Source organism: Xyrauchen texanus, chromosome 2 (genome assembly GCF_025860055.1).
Source record: "Xyrauchen texanus isolate HMW12.3.18 chromosome 2, RBS_HiC_50CHRs, whole genome shotgun sequence".
Lineage (NCBI taxonomy): Eukaryota > Metazoa > Chordata > Actinopteri > Cypriniformes > Catostomidae > Xyrauchen > Xyrauchen texanus.
This window is the reverse complement of record NC_068277.1, coordinates 3,908,988-3,936,676: the sequence shown is the minus strand read 5'-3', so window position 1 is coordinate 3,936,676 and position 27,689 is coordinate 3,908,988. Positions and strand designations below refer to the sequence as shown.

The 27,689-nt window shown below is 40.9% G+C and overlaps 2 protein-coding genes across 2 annotated transcripts; one reads left to right on the top strand and one right to left on the bottom strand.

Annotated features, from left to right (window-relative positions):
- Nucleotides 1–936: 936 nt before the first annotated feature.
- On the bottom strand, nucleotides 937–2,103 carry LOC127617827 (histone H2B-like). The gene has a single exon (XM_052089930.1). It carries the CDS (start codon nucleotides 1,866–1,868, stop codon nucleotides 1,494–1,496), a length of 375 nt encoding a protein of 124 aa, XP_051945890.1. The 5' UTR covers nucleotides 1,869–2,103; the 3' UTR covers nucleotides 937–1,493.
- A 4,597-nt stretch (nucleotides 2,104–6,700) lies between these two features.
- LOC127617339 (uncharacterized) lies at nucleotides 6,701–27,192 on the top strand. The gene is made up of 9 exons (XM_052089333.1): nucleotides 6,701–6,787; nucleotides 7,070–7,108; nucleotides 9,709–9,964; nucleotides 11,133–11,278; nucleotides 14,498–14,777; nucleotides 15,958–16,097; nucleotides 25,742–25,833; nucleotides 25,912–26,008; nucleotides 26,153–27,192. The coding sequence occupies exons 1-9, from the start codon at nucleotides 6,751–6,753 to the stop codon at nucleotides 26,164–26,166; spliced, it is 1,101 nt and encodes a 366-aa protein (XP_051945293.1). The 5' UTR covers nucleotides 6,701–6,750; the 3' UTR covers nucleotides 26,167–27,192.
- The last annotated feature ends 497 nt before the right edge of the window (nucleotides 27,193–27,689 follow it).

Here is a 27,689-nt window from a genome sequence, read left to right as displayed (position 1 = left end):
ACATTAGGTGAAAGCCCTGTGTCCCTCCATTGTTACCCTTCAGGAGCCAAACACGAAGGTTCCACAGCTCGGGCCGGGGATGAAATATTGTCCCCTGCACCTGAGACAGAAGGTCACCCATGACAAAAGAACAAACGACTCGGACAAAAAGATTCCAGAGATGAACTAATAACTTCTGTTTCTCATAATTTGTCCTTGGCTGCATTATCAATTTGTCTTCCCATCATATTTACACGCCTGTGCAGCAGATGTCCTCAGTGTGCAGTCAACCTAATTATTCAGTTTCTGAAAGTTTAAATTGTTCCAGTCACAAGCCTTTTTTTTTTTTTATATATATATTAATCTTTCAAACTGGTCAAACATCGGTCTGTCCATTGGAGAACTTGAAAATGGGGTTTTGCTTGCTATTAACATCTAAACCCTTTAAGTACAGGAATAACCAAGCGTGTATTGTGTGATTTCCAGCTAAAGACTTGTGATGGGCAGATTTATGAAGCAATGAGGATTTCAACATAAATGTTTTGAAAATGGGTTCATTATTATAAGCTTCAGTTAAAGGTTTAAAATACTGACATCTGCTGGTTGTAAAAATGACGTTTAATGACTGAAATTGGTTTTGAAGAATGTATGAATGCTATAATGTTGTTTTTGTGTTTTGTTCAATAAAATTAGGTTTTATAAATAAGAAATAAACAAGCCCAAGTCTAAATGGCTTCATTTATGAAGATACTTTGTTATATATATATATATATATATATATATATATTCAAAGGGCATGAATGTATTAGCATGAATGTAAACAGTACAATATTGCCAAAGCAGAGGTTGCGTAAACACAGAACTACATCTTAATCTATAATTAAATTTAGTTTAAAAAATTTAACAAATATAAAAATAAATACAAAACAGGTTCAGAATTGCTGAAGACCACAGGGTTTAAATAACTGAAGAGAACTGACATATACTGACTCATAAATGAATATACACACATACACTGAGGGTCAATGTGGTGAACATTGGGGTGACACACGGGGGTAACCATGTTTTTCTGTTCCTGGATCGGTCTCTCTCACTGTCTGTCTCTCTGATACACATCTATCAATCAATGTATGTGTGAATCTATTACTTGGTATCGAAAATAAATATACTTGACAGACAGTAAAGTGTTATAACGTGCCTGTGCTACTGTACCATTGAGCTCAAAGTTGCACTGGGATTTTGCGCCTCTTCTGAACAAGATACTGAAGCGGTCACGTGTTTTTAGCTTAATATAGACTCGTCGCAATCACTTCATTTTTTTTTTTATCCAATTCGAATGAAGCTCCGATTCAGTACTTAAATGTGTTTATTGACCCAAGCTACGAACCTTTGCTGTGGACATTCACATCACAACTGACATTCATAATCTCTTAAATCACAGAAACACTCTTTAAATGAGAACATGTGTGGCTCTTAAAAGAGCCTTTGGGTTGGTTGAGAAACCGGATGTTCTTCTACTTGGAGCTGGTGTATTTGGTGACGGCTTTTGTGCCCTCAGACACGGCGTGTTTGGCCAGTTCACCGGGCAGCAGCAGACGCACGGCGGTCTGGATCTCTCTCGATGTGATGGTGGAGCGCTTGTTGTAGTGAGCGAGACGAGACGCTTCACCGCCGATGCGCTCGAAGATGTCGTTGACGAAAGAGTTCATGATTCCCATCGCCTTGGAAGAGATCCCGGTGTCAGGATGAACCTGTTTCAGGACTTTATACACGTAGATAGCGTAACTCTCCTTCCTGGACTTTCTGCGCTTCTTTCCTCCCTTACCGGCGGTCTTTGTGACGGCCTTCTTGGATCCCTTCTTCGGGGCGGATTTGGCTGGTTCAGGCATGATGATCTGAAGAACAAACTCAGAATAATGATTCTTTTTCAGCTCACAGAAGTATTTATTTCCTCCTCTATGCTAATTCTGTGAGGAGATGACGCGCGCCTCTGATGGCGTATTTTCATTGGTCAAACACATTCAATGATTTCATTGGACAGTTGAAAGTTTGACGGACCGGAAAGAGCCAATCAAAGACTTCCAAATGAAAGTCCCTCCTCTCGCCTCATGTTTGAAAGTTTCCACCCCCACACGATTACATTTCCTTTGTTTAATTCTCCCGCTCATTTAAAACATTTTTTTTGCAAAAAAATAATTGTTCATAAAGGATTTAAGTATTTTTTTTTTTTGCGAGAACTACAGTGGATTATAAACATAAACAAACTTTACAGTTTTTATTTGTTTAATCTAATTTTATATCTTGTATACTGTCCTGCATTTGGTGTTATTCTGATGTACTTTTATGTTTCATCTCTTTATTCGCTTTGGGGAATAAATACATTTATATGTTGCAAATCAAACTGGACTTCATTATCACGGACACACTTAATTACAAACAATATAATTATGTACAAGTTTATAAAAATGTGAAAACACGCTTGTGTCTAACAAAAACATGTTTGGTAATTCATGTTTGTTCTGGGAGAAAATAGGCATTTATTTATTCCATGAACTTTAATCTTTACAAAAACTTACAGAGAGGTAAAGATTGAACAACATTTATAAGATATGGTTAAAGCTAACCCAGAAAACATGCCCGTGCGGGGGCCCACCATGGGCAAGTGTGGGTTTACTGTGGGACAGTACATCTGACTGATGTAATCCATCTCTCTATATTTGTTTCCTCTTTTGGAAAGTCATGGAAACACAATAATGGATTTATTTTGCTGTTGGAGACCACAGACCCTTTTAAAATGTCCGGGGTTTGAAATGCAAAAGTATAGTAAAGTATAGAAGACAACAGCAAATATTAATTTATGCTACAATTTACTCAAAAAGCTACAAAAAAATATGTTAAATTGTATTGCAATTTATTTATTTTCTGTTTTTATTTCTTACTATGTATGTAGTGATTAATCTACTGATTTCAGAATAAAACAGAAATAATAATCTCAACATATAAAGAGTTGGATTAAGGCAGTAAAAGAGATAAACATATCAAATTTACAGTCACTCCATCAACAACAGCAGTTTTTTGCATTTTATTTTTATTTATTACCAGGGTAAAATAAGTACAATAATAAATGTAAATTTTCTTTAACAATAAACATATAAAACTTTGCACAATTTATGTTATTTGCGGAAATGCGTCACAGCCTGTGAAAAAGTTCCTTTAAAAAATATTCAGAACTGCCACGAGCCAAACTGTCACTCAACGAGCTTGTGGCGCGAATTTCAAAGTGATTGTCTCGCGACCTATCGTTAATTCCGTTAAACAGCTGACTGGAAATCCATTGTGCTTTACTGATTATAATTTGTTAGTTTTTGATACACTTTTTTATTATTTTGTGTGTATTTCGCTTTAGTAGTTGTGTAATTAACGTTAATGTGTTAGTATTAGTAATAGTCATTAAGTGTTAGGGTTGTATTTGTGTTAGTTTTGTATATTAGGAAACTATAATTGACCATCGGTCATTGACCATTACCTGTGGAAAAATTGAAGGTACGTATGTCTAATGTTTTTACAAGTCATACTATAAAATAAATGTTTGATGAAATTAAACTGACCTTCATGAGGTTTCATCTTACGATTTGTAACGCGAAAAGTGTCGCGATTTTTACTGTTTATCGTGTTTAGTTGGGAGAACCTCAACACACCCAACAGTCGCAGTAGAAGGATTACATAACCAGACATCACCCATTTAATAATATAATAAACACTAAACCTAATAATCAAATAAATGCTTATAATGCCTCTCAACCATTCTCACATAAAAACACACATAGCAGTGATGTGTCATCGTCCGCAGCAGTGAACAGATAAAGATAATAACAATTAAAAAATGAATGCCCCTAGAAATCAATTTAAGGGGTAAATATTGCCCCTCAAAGTTAATTCCCTTAATGCACAAGTTAATTCCTGACACTGCTCTTCACTGTTATGTCCAATAAAATCAACAAAAAAAGCCTTTTTATTTTTTATTAATTTTATTTATTCTGTAGTATCTATAGGATACCATAATTTTCTGTTTAATTAATGATATTTCTTTATTTATATTAATTTTGCACAATTAAGTTTTACTTCTAACAGAATATGTGGTTAAAGACAACTTTTATGATCCTAGTGAAGCTGAATAAATTAATTCAAAATATTTCACATACAATAAAAGAACATCACTGCTATGTATTGTGAAGTGACACAAAACATTTCAACAAACACCCTTCGGTCAGATGCCCCTGAATTTAGACACAGCATTAGTGTATTGAATAAAAAGGCTCATATATAAATCAGTATATTACAGTAAGTGGTATCAAACTGATCATAGATCATATTTACCCCATTGTTTTTAAACTGTCAACCACAGTGACGAGTATGATCAAGTGTCACAGGTCTTAGCATCTGCTCTATCTATAGTGTCATTTTGTGGATTTGCATAATTGTTGTATTACACAGCTTTAGATACCAGTAACTGTTTTATAATGTTATTATATTTGTCTTTTTTCAGATCATTTTCTTGGTGTGTTCTTCCATTTGCTGAAGAGTAAGTATTACTTGTGTTTTGCATCACTTATAAAATATGAACATTGAAAGATAGCAACACAATAGCTCAGATTTTAAGCACCTGAAAAATAGGTTTAACATTTTAAGTATTTCTCTTTAGCATCACACGCTTTGTTTTTGAGCCTCCTGTCTAGAAGGAGGTCAACTCTCCCTTTCAAACGGTTTTGAAAACGGCTTCATAATGCTTCGAAAAAGGCTCATTCAATCAACTAAAAGCTTTGTGAAAATTATATTTTACATGGTGGTCCATCTCGCGTCCAGGTGCTGTTGTGCTTCTTGGAACTCAAAAGTAGGATAAAAGAGTTACTTTCCTTCGCAAATCGAAATTTATTGGGGGTGAACAACACATGAAAATTAAAATCTACCTGCGGTCAACTGATTTCATTTTGGTTGAAATAGCTGTAAGAAAGACAACTCTGGGAACAGCCAAGATTATGTCATGCTTGGAGCTTGCTATATTGCCAATAAAAACTTTTTGACAAAAATAATTGTAAAGTTTTTGGCCAGCAAAGAACAATGTTTGGCACAAACCAAATCCCCAAACACCATCTTCACTGTTTCTTCTCGGAGTGTACAGTTTGCGATGTCTTTTGTTCCACTAGTAACGTCACAACATATTGAGTAATTGTCTTAGCCTCCTTCTTAAATCCTGCTTTTCAAGCAGTAGATAAGGCCAACATCATTTACATACATAAGCAAATGAACTTTAGTTACTTGCATGCCTACTCAAATTATTTGCAAGGCCAAGTGCTTAAGGAACGATAAGAACACTTTATAATCAGACGTTATTTGAAATAATAAGGGAGCAAGTGTTTTTGGAGGTAAATATACTCTTGCTGGAGCTAGAACATCTTTGTTTGAAACTCACAGCACATACAAGGACGTGGTTGGCCATTTACCCATTCTCTTTGTAAAACACCAACCAGCATTGGTATTGGAGTACCAGACACAGTAAAATGCAGTCCACTTCCTGATACACTCTGAATGAGTAATTTGTGTAATCTGAACATTCAAATTACTTCAATATGTAGTAACCATGCCCTCATGAAAATCAAGTAACCCTGAGCCTGAACCACTGAACCAGCACTGCCCCTTTTTGATTTGATGGACCTGTATTTGAGTAACCATGTCCTCATGAAAAACAAGACAATTCAACTGATTTGAGTGTATTATTAAAATCAGAATATGTAGAAAATGTAATTTTCCAAATGAAATCTCTGAATCACACATTTGAAGTGATCTAGATTGGAGCCAGAAAAGATAATTATTCACACAATTAAATGTTTTGTACATCAAGTCAAGTCAAGTGTTTTTTATTGTCATTTTATTGTCGTTCAACCAAATACAGTTATTACAGTACATAGTGAAATGAGACAACGTTCCTCCAGGACCATGGTGCAACATAAAACAACATAGGACAAACACAGAACCACATGAGACTACACAGACTAAATAACATACCTATATAAAGTGCACATGCAAATGTCTGCAAAAAGTACGGGACAGTACAATAAATTACTAAAAATGAACAGGACAGTAGGCACAGTGTACAACCAGTACACAGTAGTGCAAAAGATGACAGTTTCTAAAAATGGCAAATGTAAACATAAAATACTATGAGATAGTGTTCTATGCACATAGCAGTTAGATTTACATTTATGAATTTGGCAGATGCTTTTATCCAAAGCGACTTACAGTGCCCTATTACAGGGACAACTCCCCCCACCCCCAACCTGGAGTTAAGTGCCTTGCTCAAGGACACAATGGTGGTGGCTGTGGGGATCGAACCCTTGATCCCCTGAACACTTTAAAAATACTTGTGATAACTTTCGCAACTCTATATCCTGTAAATCAACTTAGCTCGGTTATTACACTTTTACTATTTAAGCATAGCAGGAATTTCAACCATCATAATTATTCAACCCCTACTTAACATTGCTGTATTTTATCTAAGGAAGGGATTAAAAACAAAATGTTTTTCATATCGGTTCTTTCTAAGCAGAGACAATATTTTGTCATAGAACAGAAGAGGAGGAGATATAAGATCATGTGACATCCTCCTTAAGACTGACTGAAATAACATGACAGTACATCTGTTTCCCAGTAAAACTTTCTTTAAAGCACCCTCAGTATAATCCAGTAAGAATCAAGAACTGGTTGTAATAGAAAATGACAGGATTCTACCGGTACATGTTACTTTTACTGGGTAAGTAATCTGATTTTTGCTTTATTCTTATATCTGGAGGCCAATTTATAATTATTAATAATAATTTAACACAAGGGAATTTATTGTGTTTTTAATGTCTCTCAGATATTTTGCACTATTCATAAATTACATTTACAACATTTTGACAATTCAGACTTTATTCATTTATTTCACTAAACAAATCAAGATGCAAGATGAGCTCTATATTTTCTTTCATTGAGTCTGTCTTTCCATCTAACTACCAAATTAACCTCGTCCTGTATTTATTATTTCTCCACAAAGGGTTTTTCTCCATGACAAAGAAAACAGATGGAGTGCAGGGTAAGATTTCACAAGCTTGCAAACATCATAGCACATAGTTTAAAGTATAGTTTACCCAAAAATAAAAATGCTGTCATCAAATAAAAAAAATATTTCTTTGTACAAAAATTAAATAATGTTTCGCCCATGCTGTCCTGCCAATGGAAATATTGTTATAGACAGTGAAAAACAGTAAAAACAATGAAACGCAGAGGGGAAAAAAACTATAAAAAACATCTTTGCATACACATTGCACCTGTCAGCTGTGCACCTTTGTTTGTTCACTTTGTGAAATGGTTTCAGCAAATGTCATTATTATATTTTGCAACCCAGTCAACTATGGTTATTGTAATATAATATTGAATAATAATAATAATGCTATTCAGTTATATAATTTTTTTTTTGTTGTATAAAAACAACAACAATAATAATAATATTAGTAAAATGCAGTCTGGTTAAACCCTCAAGACTTTATCATTGACAAAAGACATAAAATAAGAATTTTATTGATATTTGTTTTTTCAAAAGTTATTTTACTGTTAAAAAACATGTGTAACATGTTCAATTGAGATATGATAAACAAATAAACAACTGTTTGAAAAATCTTTAATAAATGGCAATTAAAGTTATTAGTTATTTGATTATTTTGTTCAATAATCATCAAAAGAAAATCAAAGTGAAATTATTATTTTGTTGAATTTTTTAACAAAAGTCGCATGTCTGCTTCATCCATCGCTTGTGTAAGCCCCGAGTAGCCACAAACATTCAATAAGCTCTTACCTTAGGTTGTTTTATACAAAATGAATCTATTCCTACTTGTCTTTCAGCCGGCCTGGGTAAATAATCCAGTAATGTCTCAAATGTCCAGAAAAAAAAAGTTCAGCAATAAAAAAAAAAGTTTCTGACTACTGATGATGAATTTCTACATACTATCTACATAAAGATGAAGCTTTTAGCTTTCAAATGACACAAAGATCACATTTGTAGTCCTTTCAGAGGCCAAAATATTCCACAAAACAGGGTGGAAGGGCGGGGCTACCATATGTCTATGGGTGGAGTCACAAAATCTGTACAATGTGATAGAGAGAAAAAATATATTTGTTCTAGTGTTTGCTGCCATCTAGTGGAATGATCTAAGACTAAATGTAGAGAGATTGAGCAAACAGAGCCTTTATTACAAGCTTTTGAAGGTTCAAATTAGAGACTTGATCGTTAAGACCATCCATGGGTTAAAGAATAGTTCATCCAAAATCTCGCATATTTTACTCACCCTCATGCCATCCCATTACTTACTTTCTTCTGCTGAACACAAACAAAGATTTTTAGCAGAATATCTCAGCTCTGTATGTCCATAAAAGTCAACAAGGTCCAAAGTTTTGAAGCTCAAAAGGCAGCATAAAACAGTGATTAAATCCATGGCTTTGTTCGAAACCGTTCACTTGTTCCCTCATTCACTATTTCCTGTATAGTGAATTGCAGTGAGTGCTCTACATCAGCAAAGAGTGAATTAAATAAGTGAGGGAATTTGGATGCTGACATATGAACAAAGCGTCGGAGTGAGTGATGGAGCTGTCGCACAATCATCACTTCATCACATATGTAATTTTATATTACATGTTCATTACTTCGCATAATAATAATACTTGTTATTCTTAAATAAGATGGGTTTATTACTACAATAAATCTTCATTCTGTTTGTCATTTTTTACATTTACATTTATGCATTTGGCAGACGCTTTTATCCAAAGCGACTTACAGAGCCCTTATTACAGGGACAATCCCCCGGAGCAACCTGGAGTTAAGTGTCTTGCTCAAGGACACAATGGTGGTGGCTGTGGGGATCGAACCAGTGACCTTCTGATTAACAGCCCTGTGCTTTAGCCACATGTTCATGGTTTAATTAAAACTACACATGTTTAAGAAAATACATAGTGTATATTATTGTATTTATTTATTGTGCTTTTGTATCTTTAAACTCCGATCCAACCTGGGTTGCATTTCTGGGCGCAGAGATGAGAAAACAATGGGAACGTAGTGCCCACTTTTGACCATAAAAGAGCACTGAAGTTATCATAACCTATGTGTGAAAACGATCGTAACGATATAATCAATATTATTCACTTCACCAGTCAGTGGTTTTAATATTGTGGCTGATCAGTGTACGTTTTCTGTGACATGTGCCACAGTAGACCTTCTGTCGGTTCGGACCAGTCGGGATAGCTTTTGTTGCGCATCGATGATGCATCATCAAAAGTAACTGACTTAAAAGAATGATCACAAATCAGACATCACTATGGCTTGTTTTACTCTATGCAAGCTCTACACAAAAGCAAAACATCTGATTATATGTTTTAGAGCAGAGTATAACAAGAAATAAAGATATTTAATAAAGAAATTACCTTGACGTTTCATATTTGTTTGAATTTCAGACTTGAACAGGCCTTAAAAAACACAATTCTAAATTCCCCTGATAATTCCAGGTTTACCATGAATGTGAGAACCCTGATATGCAAACCACCTACCCCAGCTAAATTCAGAAGTTTGTTTAAAATACCTGTAAGAATGAAAGCACAGTAAATATGTCACTGAGCTGTGATTTTTTTTCTGGCCTTCTATTCCAGTGAATGCAGCACGTTCGGGCATAACCAGCCAGTCATCGACAAATGGCAACTGGCTTTCCCAGAATGCTATTGATGGTGTGAGCAGAAGATGTACCCATACTATTTCACAGGCCAACCCATGGTGGAGAGTGGATCTGCAGAAGACGCTCAGTGTAGACAGAGTGGTCATCACTAACAGACGAGATTGCTGTTCAGAGAGGATAAATGGGGCAGAGATTCGAGTTGGACACATTGCTGACATTTACAGGAACCCTTTGTGAGTTTCTCTGATATGTTTTGTTAACATGTTTATTAAAATTGACTTCAATTCTGAAACCTTAAACCTCACACTCTTTCTCCAAAACCCAAAGACATTTCATCAAACCCAAGGTTAGCAAACTTGAAAACACAACTAGGCTATGTTCACACAGGCAGAAAAATATACCCGCCTATCCGACACAAATCCATTTAGGTTTTTATAGTCTGAACAGGACAAAAACACTTGACATCCAATTTTCACAAGTCCAGTCTAGACCACATTCGAAGGTGGGTTGAAACCTGATTCACATGTTCACCGAAAAACGAGAAATGAAAAGACAATTTCAAAATAATTAGGACATGATATCCTTAAAACACAGTGTTACTCAAAGGTTTTGAATTTCATGTTGATGTTCTTTTATTCGCTTAAATATTTATAGCCGATATATTACTTACTTTGAGGAAGACAAACACTTAATTATATTTTAATATGATTGTTTAAGCATTTTATTCACTGCACAATGCACATTAATGCTTGTATTGCACTACATGTATCATTTTAAGAGATGAAACTTGTGAAATGGCTGATATGAGTCCAAATGAAGACACTATATGTGTATATTACAATCTACAGCCTAAGCAGACCATGCAAGTGAACCATCATACTACAATAGTAGGTCTATCCACTGCAAACAACAATAAGACAAGGATTTAATAAAAATGAAATACTTTATTGAACTTGAAAATAATATGCTGTCATAATACATTTGTAATTGTTTATTTGGAAGGAAAGTTACAACAGAGAGATGTTTACATGCTAAACAAATTAATAAACATTACTGTGCTATGAAATCGGTACATTATACTCAACTTGAGATGAGCCCACATTAATGAGAAACTTGTACTTTCAGTTCTGTATAGTGGCTTTTAGATCCTTTCAAAGAGGCTATGTGCCAATAGGAAAACATGGCAAGTGTCCGTACACTGCTTTATTGCTCCAAAAACACTTTATTGGCTTACATTTGCTTGAAATATTTAGACTATTAGGTTTTCGTCAGGCAAAAAAAGCTGAAAAAAAGCTTGAAAACACATCAATTATTTTCTCTTTATTAAATGTGTATAGAATTGGTTTATTCAGAAAGCAACTGAATTTCATTATGAGTTAATTATTCTCTTTGTGTCTATAGATGTTCTGTAATTCCTAGTATTCCTGCTGGGGCATCATACACCTACTCATGTGGTGGGATGTTGGGACGTTATGTGTATGTGGTTATTCCTTCAGCTTCAGCAATATTGACTCTCTGTGAGGTGGAAGTCTATGGAGATTTGTCAGGTAACACTACAATTCAGGATAATGTTTAGTACTACAAAAGAGCTCACTTAACAACCATTACTTTGATCTACAATAACGCTCTGTTCATTGCAAATATTAAGCGAAAGAAGTCTCGTCCTTATTTGAACTCTTATTGATCATTGTATGTTTAAAGAAATAATACGAAATAGAGTTTCGTGGCAGGTGAGAAATAGTTATGAACATTCAATTTCCCCAATTAATTTGCCTTTGGCAAATGCAGCACACATATTTTCCTAGATTGTTTAACTATTGTCATTCATTAATTAATGTTTTTACTACTTTAATCAATACAATAATCTATAATGTACATACTAATTTAATGATGAGCATTAGACCAAATTAACGTCTATGTTAATTATCTTGATGATCTATGAGTAATCATCTTAAACAACCAACTTTCTATCAATCCACCATCTTTTACACATATAATTGAGGAAATCCATTTGTTTATCTTTAAATGTTGATCTGTGAATTTTATTTATCTGTTCACGGAGTAGGTGTGAAGGTTTTTATTTTCTGAAATTGTATCTTACCTATTAACCAATCGCACAACTCTTTTTCTGTCTGTGATGACGGTCCTTGTATTTCACACACATTTAGGCTGGCCTGCCTATGATCCATCCAAGGTTTAATCAGGCTGGATTGTGTGAGGAGCTCAAAAATCCTTGAAAGATCTGGACAAAGTCCCATTGGTGAGCTCCTCCGGCAGGCAAGGCTGCATTGGCTGGGCCATGTAGCCTGCATGCCCAGTCATCGCATGCCTAAACAGATTGTTCGGCTGGATTGATGGGGCTAAACGGGCGCAGCACAGGCTAGAGAGGAGATGGATTGATGTGGTACAGGAGGATGTGGAGTTGATTGGACTGGTACCAATGGTGTCAAGATTGGCCTCTGTGGAGGAGGATCATGAAGGATGCTACTGGGCAGTTGGAGGCTGTCACCCTCTAACAACAATGGAGGGCGGAGGAGTGACACTCACAACAACGAGCAGAGCGCAGTAGGGGGTACAGGTGGTCCATCAGCCAGTCATCTCAGTCAGTCGACCCGTGGCACTTGGGTCTGCCCCGTAACTTCCTGCCAGTGGGCTTTCGACACTTAACTTGGCCTCAAGGTGCACATAGCTTGGCACAAGCGTTGTGGTGATGTCACCGCCACTTAGTGGTGAATGGCGGTTGTTGTTGTTTTTGTTGTATTTAAAGTGGTGTTGAAGCTCAAATGTAGTTCAGGTCAGGTCTAGTAGAAACACATTTCTTCATGAATGAAAACTTTCTGAAACCATGGTTCCCATAATCAAGGAAAACCTTTAAATATAAGGACATTTTTAAATGGTGATTTCCAGGCCTGGAAAATTGTGGAGAATCTTAAATGTAATAGACATCAAATCAAATCAAATCAAATCACTTTATTGTCACACTACCATGTACACAAGTGCAACAGTAGGTGAAATTCTTGTGTGCAGTTCCGAGCAACATAGCAGTCATGACAGTGACGAGACATATACCAATTACAGTAAACAACATACTTACACAACACAATTTACATATCAAATGTACACCTTCTTACACAACACAATAATTATATACAATGTACAGTAAACAATACACACAATATAGAATACACAATATACAGTACAATAAGTAAAGAGTATATGAAATATATATATATATATATATATATATGTGAAGTAGTATATTGAGGAGAATATGTTGACAGTCTAGTGTGAGATTATAGATTAATAAAGTGCAGTGCTAATTATTGATCCTGATAGATCAAGTGTTCAACAGTCTGACTGCTTGGGGAAAGAAGCTGTCATGTAGTCGGCTGGTGCGGGTCCTGATGCTGCGATACCGCCTGCCTGATGGTAGCAGTGAGAACAGACCATGACTCGGGTGGCTGGAGTCTCTGATGATCCTTTTTTCACACACCGCCTGGTATATGTGTCCTGGAGGGAGGGAAGCTCACCTCCGATGATGTTTCTGGCAGTTCGCACCACCCTTTGCAGGGCTTTGCAGTTGTGAGCGGTGCTATTGCCGTACCAGGCGGTGATGCAGCCAGTCAGGATGCTCTCTACAGTACTAGTGTAGAACCGTGTGAGGATGTGGTGGTTCATTTCAAACTTCCTCAGCCATCTCAGGAAGAAGAGGCGCTGGTGAGCCTTCTTCACAACGGCCTCAGTGTGGACGGACCATGTGAGTTCTTCAGTGATGTGGACACCGAGGAACTTGAAATTGCTGACTCTCTCTACTGGTGCTCCATTGATGGTGATGGGGCTGTGTTCTCCGTCTTTCTTCCTGAAGTCCACTACAAGCTCCTTGGTTTTACTGACGTTGAGGGAGAGGTTGTGCTCCTGACACTCCTCTCTGTAGGCTGTTTCATCATTGTCAGTGATCAGACCTACCACCGTTGTATCGTCAGCAAACTTATTGATGGCATTGGAGCTATGTGTTGCCACACAGTCATGTGTGTACAGTGAATACAGGAGTGGGCTGAGAACACAGCTTGGAGGGCACTATGGTGTTGAATGCTGAGCTGTAGTCTACAAACAGCATTCTCACATATGTGTTCCTTTTTTCCAGATGGGAGAGAGCAGTGTGTAGTGTAGATGCATTGGCATCATCAGTGCAGCGGTTGTTGCGGTAGGCAAACTGCAATGGGTCCAAAGAGGGGGGCAGAACAGAGCAGATGTGATCTCTGATTAACCTTTCAAACATTTGCTGATGATGGGGGTCAGAGCAACAGGACGCCAGTCATTTAAGCAAGTGATTTTGGCTTGCTTCGGTACAGGCACAATGGTTGATGTTTTGAAGCATGTGGGGACTACAGACAGGGAGAGGGACAGATTGAAAATGTCCATAAAAACACCAGCCAGTTGATTCGCACATTTTCATGTAGTTAAGTCCTATGTTTGTAGTTATATTATGCTCTAAAATATTTCATCAGTTAGATATTGCTACATGTGATTGGTTCTAGTACAACTTTGTTGTTGGCATGTTTTTAAATGATTAATTTTCAAATTCCATATGCAGTAATCACAAACGACTGGATTAGTCATGGAAATTCATTGGTAAACAGGTGTGGGGACCTGTCAAACACAATCACAGATTATAACAAGAGTTGACTGAAAGCATTTTTGACACACTTGTACTCCTTTCCTGTTTTAAATAATTTCTCAAACCTTTATGTTGACACAATTTTTAGGAAATTTGGCATTGGGAAAAAATGCAACACAGGCATCAACATGGTACACCTGGTATGCTGGACAAGCCAATGATGGTAATCTAGGTCTCTTGCAGCCGTCGACAGCGTGCTCCGCTACATATTATCATAATAACCCATGGTGGAGGGTGGATCTGCATAATGTGTACAAAGTAAACAGAGTGATCGTCACTAACAGAGCAGACTGCTGTCTAGATCAAGTAAATGGAGCTAAAATTATCATCGGAAACTCTTTGGAGAACAACGGCAACAGCAACTCCATGTAAGAATGTCTTTCAATTCTATTGGTGTCTTATCCGTAACAAAATCCTGATTACTCAAGCATTAGACCGCATACATGTAACAAAACAGTTCTCAACTGGTGGGTCAAGACTACGACCCAAAAATGGGTCGCAGGTCTGTTCTGACAGTGTCACGGACAGCAGGGAAAAAACCAACAATGCTAAGTGGAAATAATAAAAAGCAGCTACCATATAATCATACATACTTAGACTTTTCAACATTTAAAAAGGAGTAAACGCTTGTAATATGTTTCATTGTTGATGTCAAAGGCCGTGTGTCAAAACAAACAGTATTTTCGTGCAAAATCAGTGTAAATACTTGATAGAAGATAGCCAAAGTGACATTACCTCCTTCTTAAAAATCATCACCACCCAACTAATTTGCACTTAAGAAACCTGAATGGAAATGCTTGATATGCACAAAAACATGCAAACTTAGCTTAAAAGGTTATGCGCAAGTCAGAGATGGATTATCTAGAGTCAAAATGTGCTTTAAGTTGTTGGAAACAGTTCATTCAAAAAACGACAGAGGCGGGTAGTAACATGCTACATTTACTCTGTTACATTTACTTGAGTACATTTTTGGAGAAAATTTACTTTTAATAGTAGGTTTAATAATGGGTCATTTTTACTCTTACTCAATAAAATTTCTAATGATAAAATTTCAACTTTGAAAAAAATGTACTTTGCTCCTTTCGTTACATTACTGGCTTTAATTAAAAATATATTTTTGAATGGGACTTTTACAACAGTGGAACCGTACAGTTGCGCTCTGTCACTCAAGTCCACCCCTGCAGTCAGCCGGCACACCTCTTAAGGCCAGGGGAGTGAGGTTTACACATACCGCACAGCTATCACACACCAGCTGGCTCCCATAACACTTGCGTTAGTAAGATTGACCAGGGGGGATCTCAGCTCAAACCCAGTCCCGGACTCGAGCCCCACCATTGTGAAAAGCACACCAAATCCATTTACCCTAATGCATTACAGGAGTACATGAACCAGTGAACTTGTGAAGCAATTTTGGAATGTCCCAGGCTACCACTTGATGTCAAATGGTAAATCTGTGTCCTGAAGGAAAACCAGTTGAGAATCACAGTTAAGTACAGAAAATGGAAGAACACATACAGTATAAGATATTTTTTCCTGATTTCTTTTTAGATGTGCTGTGATTCCTAGTATTGTAGCCGGTGAATCTGCCATCTTTGATTGTGACTATATGGAGGGTCGGTATGTGAATCTGATCAGTCCTAGAAATTCAACGGCTCTAACTCTGTGTGAGGTGGAAGTCTACGGAATAGGTAATTCCGTGTTATGTTTGTTCTTTAAGGAATAATTCACTCAAAAACTAAAATTCTGTCATTATTTATATCACCCTAATGTCACTCCAAACCCATATGACTTTCTTTCTTCTGTGGAACCCAAACGGAGATAATAGGCAGAATGTTAGCCTCAGTCACGATTGACTTTTATTATATAGAAACAAGGTGCAATATAGGTGAATGGCGACTGAGGCTTACATTCTGTCATACATTTCTCATCTGTCTCTCCACATATTACAGGGAAAGAATCAGATGAATGGGTATTTTGGCACAGAGATAAAACAGCCCACCCAGCATGCCTCATCAAACTCTGCTGTTTTTTATGAACTCAACAACTTTATGTCCTGCCATTGTGATCACATTAAATAATTGTATAAAGGGATAGTTCAACCCAAAATTAAAGTTTGTTTATACTCACCCATATGCCATCCCACATGTGTATAACATTCTTTCTTCTACGGAACGCAAACAAAGATTTCTAGAAGAATATCTCAGCTTTGAAGGTCCATACAATGCAAGTCAGTGGGGTCCAAATCTTTGAAGCTAACAAAGGCAACATAAACGTAATCCGTGTTATGCAGTGTTGGGCAAACTACTCAAAAAATGAAACAGTACAATGAGTTAAGCTAAGATGAAAGAGAAAGTAGCAAGTTACACTACAAGCTATATGCCAAAGTTGGCATTGAGAAACACAGTATAGTATAGTGCAATACAGTATGCATGTATACAGTATGGTGCAATATGAAATGTCTGTACATGTAAAAAAACAACAACATGTATATTCATATTTATACATATTTATACATCCCACATATACAAAACCATGTTAAAATTTGCTAAATCACTATTTTTTTTTATACCACTATCTGTAAAAACGTATCGGTTACCTAACGTAACCTCGGTTCTCTCTAGATGAGGGAACGAGTATTGTGTAAGCTAGCTTACACTACGTGAAAGATTCATCTTTTCTGAGATATTGAAGCCAAAAAATTATCCTTAATTTTTGTATCCATTGTCAACGCAGTGCGGCAGCTGCAGACCTTGAGCGGGCTGGCTAGCGAGCTCATAGGTTGCTCTGTGGCAACTGCTGCAGCCTATAGACGAGCTTGGGCAAACTCGCATCCAATGAGAGGCGTCCGCGCGCTCACTGCATCAAAGCCCGCCAAAATGGGCGTGACTAGAGTGCATATAAGCGTAGTTCGTAGGCTGGAACCCTGGTTTTCATTGACTGAAGCGAAAAGTCGCTCGTGGCGTGAGCACGGCCGGCTACGCAATACTCGTTCCCTCATCTAGAGAGAACCGAGGTTACGTTAGGTAACCGATACGTTCTCTTAAGAGAGGTTCTCTCGTATTGCGTAAGCTAGCTTACGCTACGGGAATCCATTGTCAACGCCGTGCGCGCCAAGCATCCACTGTATGGGCCCCAGGGAATTAAGGGGGGACCCGGGAGCCCTTATGAGTGGGGAAATAATATTTGGCCGGCAAGAATGCGGGTCATTGATTGTGTAATACATAAGCACATAGTGGGAAGGGAACGACAGAGCGGCGGTGCCGGTCTGTGTGGAATGTGTCCCATCAGTGCAGCTCACCAGGGGAGCTGTAGCGTATTAAACCGCTAGTAGTTTTGCCTGCAGAGCGGGCACTTCCATATTGTAAAATCTGACAAAGGTGGAGGGGAAGTCCATCCCGCTGCCACACATATGTCGTGAATGGAAATCCCGCTGGACCATGCCCACGAGGATGCCATGCCTCTAGTGGAGTGAGCCCTAATGCCCAACGGGCATGGCAGGTCTTTTGACGCGTATGCAGCAGCAATAGCGTCCACTATCCATCTAGATAGTGTCTGTTTCGAGGCGGCGAGACCTTTGGTGCGCCCTCCAAACGAAACGAAAAGCTGCTCAGAGCGTCTGAAAGCAGCGGAGCGCGCAGTATACAATCTCAGTGCTCTGACCGGGCAAAGGAGATTGGCGTCGCGTTCAGCTATCGGGTGCTGGCAGCGCCGATAGGGAAATGACCTGTGCTCTGAAAGGAGTACCGATCACCTTGGAAACATAGCCGTGTCTAGGCTTTAAAATGACCTTGGAGTCACTTGGTCCAAACTCAAGACACGCAGCGCTGACAGACAGCGCGTGAAGGTCTCCCACACGTTTGACTGATGACAGGGCAGTCAGAAAAACGGTTTTGAGTGAAAGGTATTTCAAATCCACGGATTGAAGAGGTTCGAAAGGGGGGGCTTTCATAGTTTCGAGAACTATAGAAAGATCCCAGATAGGAACCGATGGGGGCGCGGGGGTTCATCCTTCTAGCTCCCCTGAGGAAGCGGATGACCAGCTCGTTTTTACCCCATGACTGGCCATGCAGGGGTTCAGCGAACGCCGCAACGGCCGCCACATACACTTTGAGCGTGGATGGGGATCTGCCCTTATCCAGCAGCTCTTGTAGAAATACGAGCAGCGACGACACCCCACATGTCCGCGGGTCCAGGTCTCTGTCGGTGCACCATTTTGAGAACACAGACCATTTTGACGCATAGAGTCTTCTCGTGGAAGGGGCTCTAGCGTGTATGATGTGTTTATTACTCCTTCTGGCAGAGCGACGGGTAGTCGTTGATCACCCACGCATGCAGCGCCCAGCGCTCTGGGTGGGTATGCCAGATTGTGCCGCGAGCTTGAGAGAGGAGATCTGCTCTCACTGGGATGGGCCACGGCACTGTCAGTGACAGCTGCGTAAGCTCCGGGAACCATGTCTGATTCTCCCAACGCGGGGCTATGAGGAGCAGCGAGTGACGCGTTTCCCTGATCCTCTGCATTACCTGTGGCAATAGCGAGACGGGAGGGAAGGCGTAAAGCGGGCGTCTGGGCCAGTCCTGGGCCAGCGCGTCCTCGCTTTCGAGAAAAATATTGGGCAGTGAGAGTTCTCTTTGGACGCAAAGAGGTCTATCTCTGCTCTGCCGAATAGGTGCCATAACGTCTGGACTGTTTGAGCGTGCAGGGACCATTCCCCTGGGGGAATATTGTCTCTGGACAGTCTGTCCGGGCCGTCGTTCAGGTGGCCTGGCACGTGTGTCGCCCTCAGCGAGCGCAGGTGGCACTGGGACCAACTCAGTATGCGTTTCGTCAGATGGAAGAGGTTCCTGGATCTGACACCGCCCTGACGGTTTAGGTAGGATACCACAGATCTGTTGTCCGAACGGACCAGGACGTGGTGACCCTGAATGACCGGGAGAAAGCGCACGAGCGCGTACTCGACCGCTATCATTTCCAGACAATTTATGTGAAGGAGCTTTTCCTGAACTGACCATAGGCCGAAAACCGGAGAGCCCTCGCAGACCGCGCCCCAACCCATGTTGGACGCGTCTGTCGAGATGACTTTTCGGCGAGATACAGCTCCCATTGTCACTCCCTGCTGATACCATTCGGCCACTGTCCAGGGCTGCAGAGCTGATATACAGGTCTGAGTCACCTTGATGGGCTGGCGGCCTGTGGCCCAAGCCCGGCGAGACGCGCGGGTGTTTAGCCAATGCTGAAGCGGGCGCATGTGCAGTAAACCCAGCTGAAGTACTGCTGCGGCTGAGGCCATGTAACCTAGCACTCTCTGGAATTTCTTCAGAGGCGTGAGGCTGTTCATCTGAAAAGATGCGGCTAGTCGCTGAACACGGCGTGCGCGCTGTGTAGATAAGCGTGCCGTCATTGCCACGGAGTCTAGTTCTATTCCCAGGAAGGAAATGGTCTGACTGGGCTGTAGTGAGCTCTTGGTCCAATTGACTGCAAGACCCAAACTGTTCAGATGGCTGAGGAGAACTGCTCTGTGAGACAGAAGCTCCATATGTGACTGAGCTATAATCAGCCAGTCGTCCAAATAGTTCAGAATTCACAAACCCTGACTCCGCAGGGGTGCGAGCGCCGCATCCATGCACTTCGTGAAAGTACGGGGTGCTAAGGACAGGCCGAACGGAAGGACGGTGTATTGATAAACCTGGCCGTCGAAGGCGAATCTCAAGAATGGCCTGTGACGGGATTTATCTGAATCTGAAAGTATGCATCTTTCAGATCGAGAGAAATAAACCAGTCCCCTGGCGCACATGCGCGAGGAGTTTCCTGATTGTAAGCATTTTGAACGGTCTTTTTGCAAGCACCTTGTTCAAAACCCTGAGATCTAATATGGGTCTGAGGCCGCCGTCTTTCTTGGGAACAAGAAAATAACGGCTGTAAAGCCCCGACTCGCTCAGAGAGGGTGGCACTTTTTCTATGGCCCTTTTGCACAGAAGGCTTGCTATTTCTGAACGAAGCACGCACGCTGCTTCCGTGTTCACAGTGGTTTCGAGCCGCGCTCTGAAGCGAGGAGGGCGGCGATCGAACTGTAGCAAATAGCCCTGTTGTATTGTGCTTAACACCCACTTGGATATCCCTGGAATAGCTTCCCACGCTTTAAAGCGTAACGCTAGAGGGTGAATGGCCAATTCGCTCTGACACAGAGCACTGAACAAAATGTGTGAGCGCGTTTAGTGTGTTCATGCATGATTGCTCGCAGACAGCATGAACAGGCTGTTTTGTGAGTGACTTCCCGATTGGAATGAATGGGGAAAGAGTCACATCTGTTACGTGATGCACAAGCATAGTCATGGGCACGGGACTTACACACAGAGGAATGGTTGCTGGCCGTGTAACAGAGCGGGCAGAGAATGGGCGCGCGCACGCATTTGTGGGCGCCTTCATTGACTCTGACGCTCGAGCGGTTCGTAACCGCTTTATGTGAGCGTGCTCTGGTGGGGACACGAGACATGCAGTGCTTGTGTGCAGAAGTGAACACTGGATTGTGGGCACATTTTCTACACATAGGGCTGGTCGTGTGACAGAGCGGGCAGAGAATGGGCGCGTGCACGCATTTGTGGGCGCCTTCATTGACTCTGATGCTCGAGCGGTTCGTAACCGCTTTATGAGAGCGTGCTCTGATAGGGGCACGGGATGTGTTATGCTTGTGTGTAGGGGCGAACACTGGGTTGTGGGCACTTTTTCTACACATAAGACATGTTTGCTCTTTACAAGATTTATTTGGGTCGCCGTGAAAACGGCGTTTGAGTGCAGGCAAGCGGGCAGTGTCACCGGCTTGTTGGCTGCTAAATTCACCACTGTAGTAGCCTGAGAGAAGGGGACTGACAGGGGGCAAAGCTTTGACGGTGGTCCGGCCGCGGCGGGACTGAGCCGTCGTTTGTTCAACAAAGTTAGGAAGACTTCGGTTGCTCTGGTTTCAGCGTTACCTTAAATCGAGGCCCGCGGGGGGGCGGAGGTCTGCGGCGGCTGTCTGAGCGCGATCGAGGGCGGCCGCCCTGTCGACGCTGAGAAGTCTGAGTTTGTTGAACTGGGCGCTGTGAAGAGGCTCGTGCAGGAGGCTGATCACGTGAGCGGCCTGCAGAGGAGCTAGCGCGACGTGGCAGGAAGTGGTTCACGGCTTGGGTGGCTTTCTAGACTTCTGAGAAGCGGTCAACAATGCCACTCACCGCGGAGCCAAAGAGACCGGTCGGAGAGAGCGGTGCATTGAGGAACGTGGAGCGCTCTGCTTCTCCCATGTCGGCTAGTGTTAGCCATAAGTGTCTCTCGGTCACAGTCAGCGAAGCCATGCACTTCCCTAGAGCTTGGGCTGCAGCTTTGGTAGCGCGAAGGGCGAGGTCTGTCGCGCTTCGTAGATCAGTAACAGCCTCTGGGTGCCTGCCTTTCTCATCCCACTCCCGAAGAAGGTCTGCTTGTAGGATCTGTAAAATGGCCATTGAGTGCAGAGCAGATGCGGCTTGGCCGGCGGCGGAATAGGCGCGGCCAACATAGGCGGAAGTCGCTCTGCAGGCCTTAGACGGGAGCACAGGCTTGGAATGCCATCTCGCGGAGGGCGGATAAAGGTGTGCTGCTACCGAGTCCTCGACCGGGGGGATGGAGGAGTAGCCTCTCTCAGTGGCGCCGTGCACCGACGCAAGAGAGGTGGAGACGTGGGAACGGTCCTGGCTGAAAAAGGAGCGTTCCACGACTTTGCAAGCTCCGTATGTAATTCCGGCAGGAAGGGAGCGGCCCGGGCCGCGGGTGTAGAGCGGCGATGGCTTTGAAGAAAGCAGCCGTCGAGTCTGTTGGGTGCCTGCTCAGGGGGCGGTGACCACTCGAGCCCGAGGCGGTCGACGGCCTGTGTGAGGAGGCGTGTTAACTCCCCTTCGACTCCGGCGCGGGTCCTGCTGGATTCCTGGGCCGAGGAGGAGGCTTGGGAGCCTGACCACTCCTCGCTGTCCGACGCCATGATGGAACAGCGGCCCTTATCCTCCGCCTCGTCATCCGAGATGGCAGCAGTGCGGCTGCTCGCCGGCAACTGCGCGTCCCGGGGGGGCGGGGAGGGTGAAAGCGATGCTCGAGGGAGAGGCTCCGGCGAGGCAGTCGCTTCAACCACAGTTTCCGGCAGCCTTTGTGAGCGGCGCTTCTTCCTGCGCGGCTGAAGGTAAGGCGGCGCGGCGGTTTCTGCTTTGAGCGCTTCGAGTCGAGCCCGCAGGGTCGACATCGGTAGCTCCTCGCAGAAATCGCATCCGCCCTCAGTGAGGGCGAGCTCTGCGTGCCCCAGTCCCAGGCAGAGAGCGCAGATGATGTGGCGGTCTCCTGTGCTGAGAAGGGCGCGACATGAGGCGCAAGTGGAGCGAGGCATCTTGAAAAAGACGCTCGTACTCTTTTGTGAATAGTCCGTGAGAACTAGCTTGCTGAATAAAAGGATACGTCGTCGGATGGCGTAGCTCGCAGGATGGCTGAAGGTGGCTGAGACGGCCGGCTTCTTCTAGCGCTGTCCACGCTTGCTTGATGCCCCTCGAACGGCGACGCGCCTTCCAGGTCAGCGATGCGAAGAGCTTCGCTGAAGAGATGAAAATCAGGGTTCCAGCCTACGAACTACGCTTATAAGCACTCTAGTCACGCCCATTTTGGCGGGCTTTGATGCAGTGAGTGCGCGGACGCCTCTCATTGGATGCGAGTTCGCCCAAGCTCGTCTATAGGCTGCAGCAGTTGCCACAGAGCAACCTATGAGCTCGCTAGCTAGCCCGCTCAAGGTCTGCAGCTGCCGCACTGCGTTGACAATGGATACAAAAATTAAGGATAATTTTTTGGCCTCAATATCTCAGAAAAGATGAATCTTTCCCGTAGCGTAAGCTAGCTTACGCAATACGAGAGAACCTCTCATAAGAGAACCCATTCCTGAACAACAAAGCTAGTTTCATTATACTATTCATCATGTCCTGTAATTCTGTATCTAGCGGTTGTATTTCTGTATGTACTGAAAGCTTCTGTTCAGAGGCCAAATTCCTTGTCCGTGTGTGTGTGTGTGTGTGTGTGTGTGAGAGAGCACATCTGGTCAAGAACACTCCAAAATCTGATGGTATAAGATGGTAATACCATGGTACTTTGATAATCAATATAACTACCATATTTATGTTCCCTTCTGTATTTACATGGTGCTTCAAAGAACAGCATGGTACGGCATGGTAGGGTGGCTGTGGCTCAGGTGGCGGATCGTCCACCAATCGCAGGGTTCTTTGTTTGATTTCCGGCCCACATGACTCCACATGCCGAAGTGTCCTTGGGCAAGACACTGAACCCCAAGTTGCTCCAAATGGCAGACTAGCACCTTGCATAGCAGCTCTGCTGCCATTGGTGTATGAATGTGTGTGTGAATGGGTGAATGAGTCACAGTGTAAAGGGCTTTGAATACCGTTAAGGCTTAAAAAGGTGCTATATAAGTGCAGACAATTTACTCCACATGCTGAAATGTCCTTGGACCGTCATTGGCTTTGAATACCATTAAGGTTAAAAAGGTGCTATGTAAGTGCAGACCATTTACCATTTACTACCATTGTAATTTGATATATAGTTACCATATTTCTACACCATTTTATTTACGTAGGCTACTAAGCATTTTGATACTTTTTAGATGGAAATTGTCTTTACCTACAGTCAGTTACAAGCTGCAAACATGTTGAACTTATTAAAAACATGATAGGACACATTTGCACGTTGTTTGGTTTGCACTGATTCTAGATAAATATCGCTGTTGTACGTTGTAACGTGATCAATGGAAAGGAGGAGGCGAGAACCGGCTTGACGATATAAATAATAGTTTTAATGATAAACTTAAAAGACACCAAACAATCACACACACACACACACACACACACACACACACACACACACACACACACACACACACACACACACACACACACACGACGGACATGTCCGTTAACAATCTCTCTCTCCAGCACGATCCTCTGCAGTCAGTCTTTATCCCTCACGGAGGCATAATTAGCCTAATACGGGACCGGGTGTGTAGGATCACAATCCGGCCCCGCCCTCCGCCCTGCCACATACGTATTATATTGTGTTAGTGTGTTTTTGAGTGAATAATTGATTCAGCAGCATGAGTGAACTTTCTGAGTCATTAACAATGAATGGCAAACCAATTCAGACTGCTTTGCTATCACTTAATGTAAAGAACTGACTCAAATGAGTGCTTTTGTTCTGATTCAAAACTGGCCACAGTAAATACGGGTACATGACATGATGCAGCGGTGTAGCTTTTGTCAATGCTACGCAACTACCTAATCAAAAATATGGCTATGCTACTGAAAAGCTACTTGACTTGCCATTAAGCTAATAGCTTATGCTACTGTCCATCACTGGCGATATGAAAAGTGGTGGGTGAGAAACACCAGTTTTGACTAAAACTTAAATATTGATCTGTCCACCATTCACTTGCATTGTATTGATCTACAGAGCTGAAATATTCTTCTAAAAATCTTTGTGTTCTGCAGAAGAAAGAAGATCATACTCTGGGATGGCATGAGAGTAAGTAAATGATGAGAGAATTGCATTTTTGGTTGAATTAGTGCATTTCTTTAATAGAATATTGCGTTACAATATTACATATATTATATTATTGCAATTCTAATGTACTGTATTACAACTTATCTGGCATGTATGGTGTAAAATGTCTTTATTATCAATAAGACGGCATACATTTTTAATTAACAAACATTGACAGACTTTCCCCAATAAGCCAAGAAGGTATAGCTGCAGGCTCCAAAAGGGGGGCGTGGTTACTCATAAAGGGGGTTGCGCCAACTACAAATGGGGGCGTCACTTCTACAGACGGATAAGGTTAGGGAAAGGGTTCGGTAAGGGGCTCGCTACATCTTTGCTGTCAGTTTGGAGCTCCTCCTATTTGGAGCTCTGCAGCTAGATGACTATATATTGCCATTTCGTGATGCGATTGATACTAGCTTCTCTTTATATAGCTATTATAACATGAACAGTGGTTCACAATTAAGAATAATAATAAAAAACACTTTTAAAGTGATACAATCCCACACAAAACAGTGCAAGGACATCACAAAAGAATAAAACTCATACACTTATATCATTTGAAATCATTTGTTACATTGAACACTGCCTCATTTTCATGCACTTAAGAATTAAATAGGGAGTCTACCCTGACTAATACCAGCAGGTAGATGGTGATGTCCCCATTTATGTAGTAATTGAACAAATTCAAATAATTACACTGTTACACAAACATTATATCTTTTGTGCCTTTGCATGAGTGTTTGTCAGGCCCCTGGTTAAAGCGTTCATTTGTGAGGATAGAATTTAAATCCAGCGCAAGTCTGACTGACTCTGCATTGAGAGTCGACCTCCTTACACAGGTGAGAGATAACAGCAATCTGAATGCACAATTATTCTATCAGTTGTATTCGCAGTCTTAAGAGATATGCTCATTTCAGCTGCAGTCTGCTCTGGCCACAAGGGGCATATCGGATGTGATGTTGCGTTGGTCTCAGATGCCCAAACAGGACAAGAGACAGAAACAAGATGTCAAACGTGAGTCTATTCATACAAGCAGGACCAAACATTTTAAATAACATCAATTTAACATATAAAACATAATTTTACATAATTTAAATGCTTGTAAATTAAATTGAAAGTGATTTATTTTTGATGTAACAGTCTATGTTTTATTTGCAGGTAAATGTCCTTAAAGAAACTGACCGTAAAACCAAAAACACTTTTTGGGACAGCTTCAATGTGGTCTTTTATTTACATTGCTTGAACATTCTCCATTCCTAAGTTTTGATTAGAATGCAAGACTCTTTACAGCAATCCATTATTTCATTTAGCTCTGTTTCGTTCATTAGGATCTCCTTTTTCAGCCGTTTGCTTCTGTGAAAGTGACAGGGTGACATTGTTAATCATTGTTAAAAACATTTAAATGTTATTTTAGCATTACTTGTCACAAAGCTTAATTCATTACTTTTTTACATCTTACAAAATGCAATAAATGCATTTTTTTTTTGGTTTATGTAATATCACATGGCCATTGAGAATCATGCCTCTACATGGCTTGTGAGATGATTAGAGGAAAATATTAAAAGATTAAAAATGAAAAGAAAAATGCTACAAAACATTTGAAACAGTATATTGTGTTAGTATGATATACCAGCGTTCCCGCGGGTCCTTAAAATGTTCTTAAATTCAGTTTTCTAAAATGTAAATTCATAAATATCTTTAATGGTATAACAAAAGTTTTATTTATCATTTAAAGAGGTCTTAAATTTGTGAATAGAGAGACAGGAATCGTGATCTGGCATAATGCGATTATTATTAAACTTCAAAACTCTTTGAAAAAAAAATGGCATTAAATAAATGTGTGCACTGCTTGCTTCAAATTGTAGACACTATTGCACATTCTTCAAGCACAAGGAGAGCTCATGATTCTGTGGCCCTGTCCCAATACCCCCACTTGCGGTTTTGGACTTGCCTACTTACCGACTTGTCTTACCTATTTCCGGTGTTTGGCCACAGTGTGCAAATAGACGTGAAAACCGCGAGTGTGTGTATGAGTTTTGATTGCACATTGGGGCACTCTTAGACTTAAGACTTTTTTTTTTTCATTCAATATAGGCTATGAGTTTTAAAAACTATCGGCAGATAAAAATGGCATCGCCTTTCTTTCAAAACATTATAATTGTATCCGCACAATCCAATATTGATGGACCACTAGTAACCTGTAATTCCTGTTATGCTCATAAACTGTGTTAAGGCTGATTTGAATGTATGTCACAGCCTGATTAAGTAAAATAATCTGTGATACATTATTTATTTTGAGTTTGTGTGGGTTTGTTGTGGTATGGACATGCAATTTTAATGTATTTGTTCAGGTCTGAAAAACAGGTCTTAAAATGTCTTAAATTTGAATATAAAAACTCTGTATACAGTATTCAAAAGGCTACTGTTATTTGATTAATATTTCCAAATTACCCATTTTTAAGGTATAGGCAAAGGCCTCTGGTCTGTTGAATAATAAGGATATAGTTCTATGTGAATAGTGTGACTGTGCAACACTTGTTGGAAAGTCCTTTTCTTTAAATCCTTTTGTACTTTTTCCACTTGTAATGCTTGTGGAGATGAGATGTGAGAGACAATGGATATAATTGCAGCTCTTTTATTAAAACACATATAAACCATGAGAAACACTGGAACCGTTAGAAACAAACCATTAAAT

Coding starts and splice junctions, on each gene's coding strand:
- LOC127617827 (XM_052089930.1), bottom strand. CDS start 1,868: ATGCCTGAACCAGCCAAATCCGCCCCGAAGAAGGGATCCAAGAAGGCC.
- LOC127617339 (XM_052089333.1), top strand. CDS start 6,751: ATGACAGGATTCTACCGGTACATGTTACTTTTACTGG. Junction 7,109..9,708: donor GAAAACAGATGGAGTGCAGG/GTAAGATTTCAC, acceptor CTTCTATTCCAG/TGAATGCAGCACGTTCGGGC. Junction 11,279..14,497: donor AGTCTATGGAGATTTGTCAG/GTAACACTACAA, acceptor CACAATTTTTAG/GAAATTTGGCATTGGGAAAA.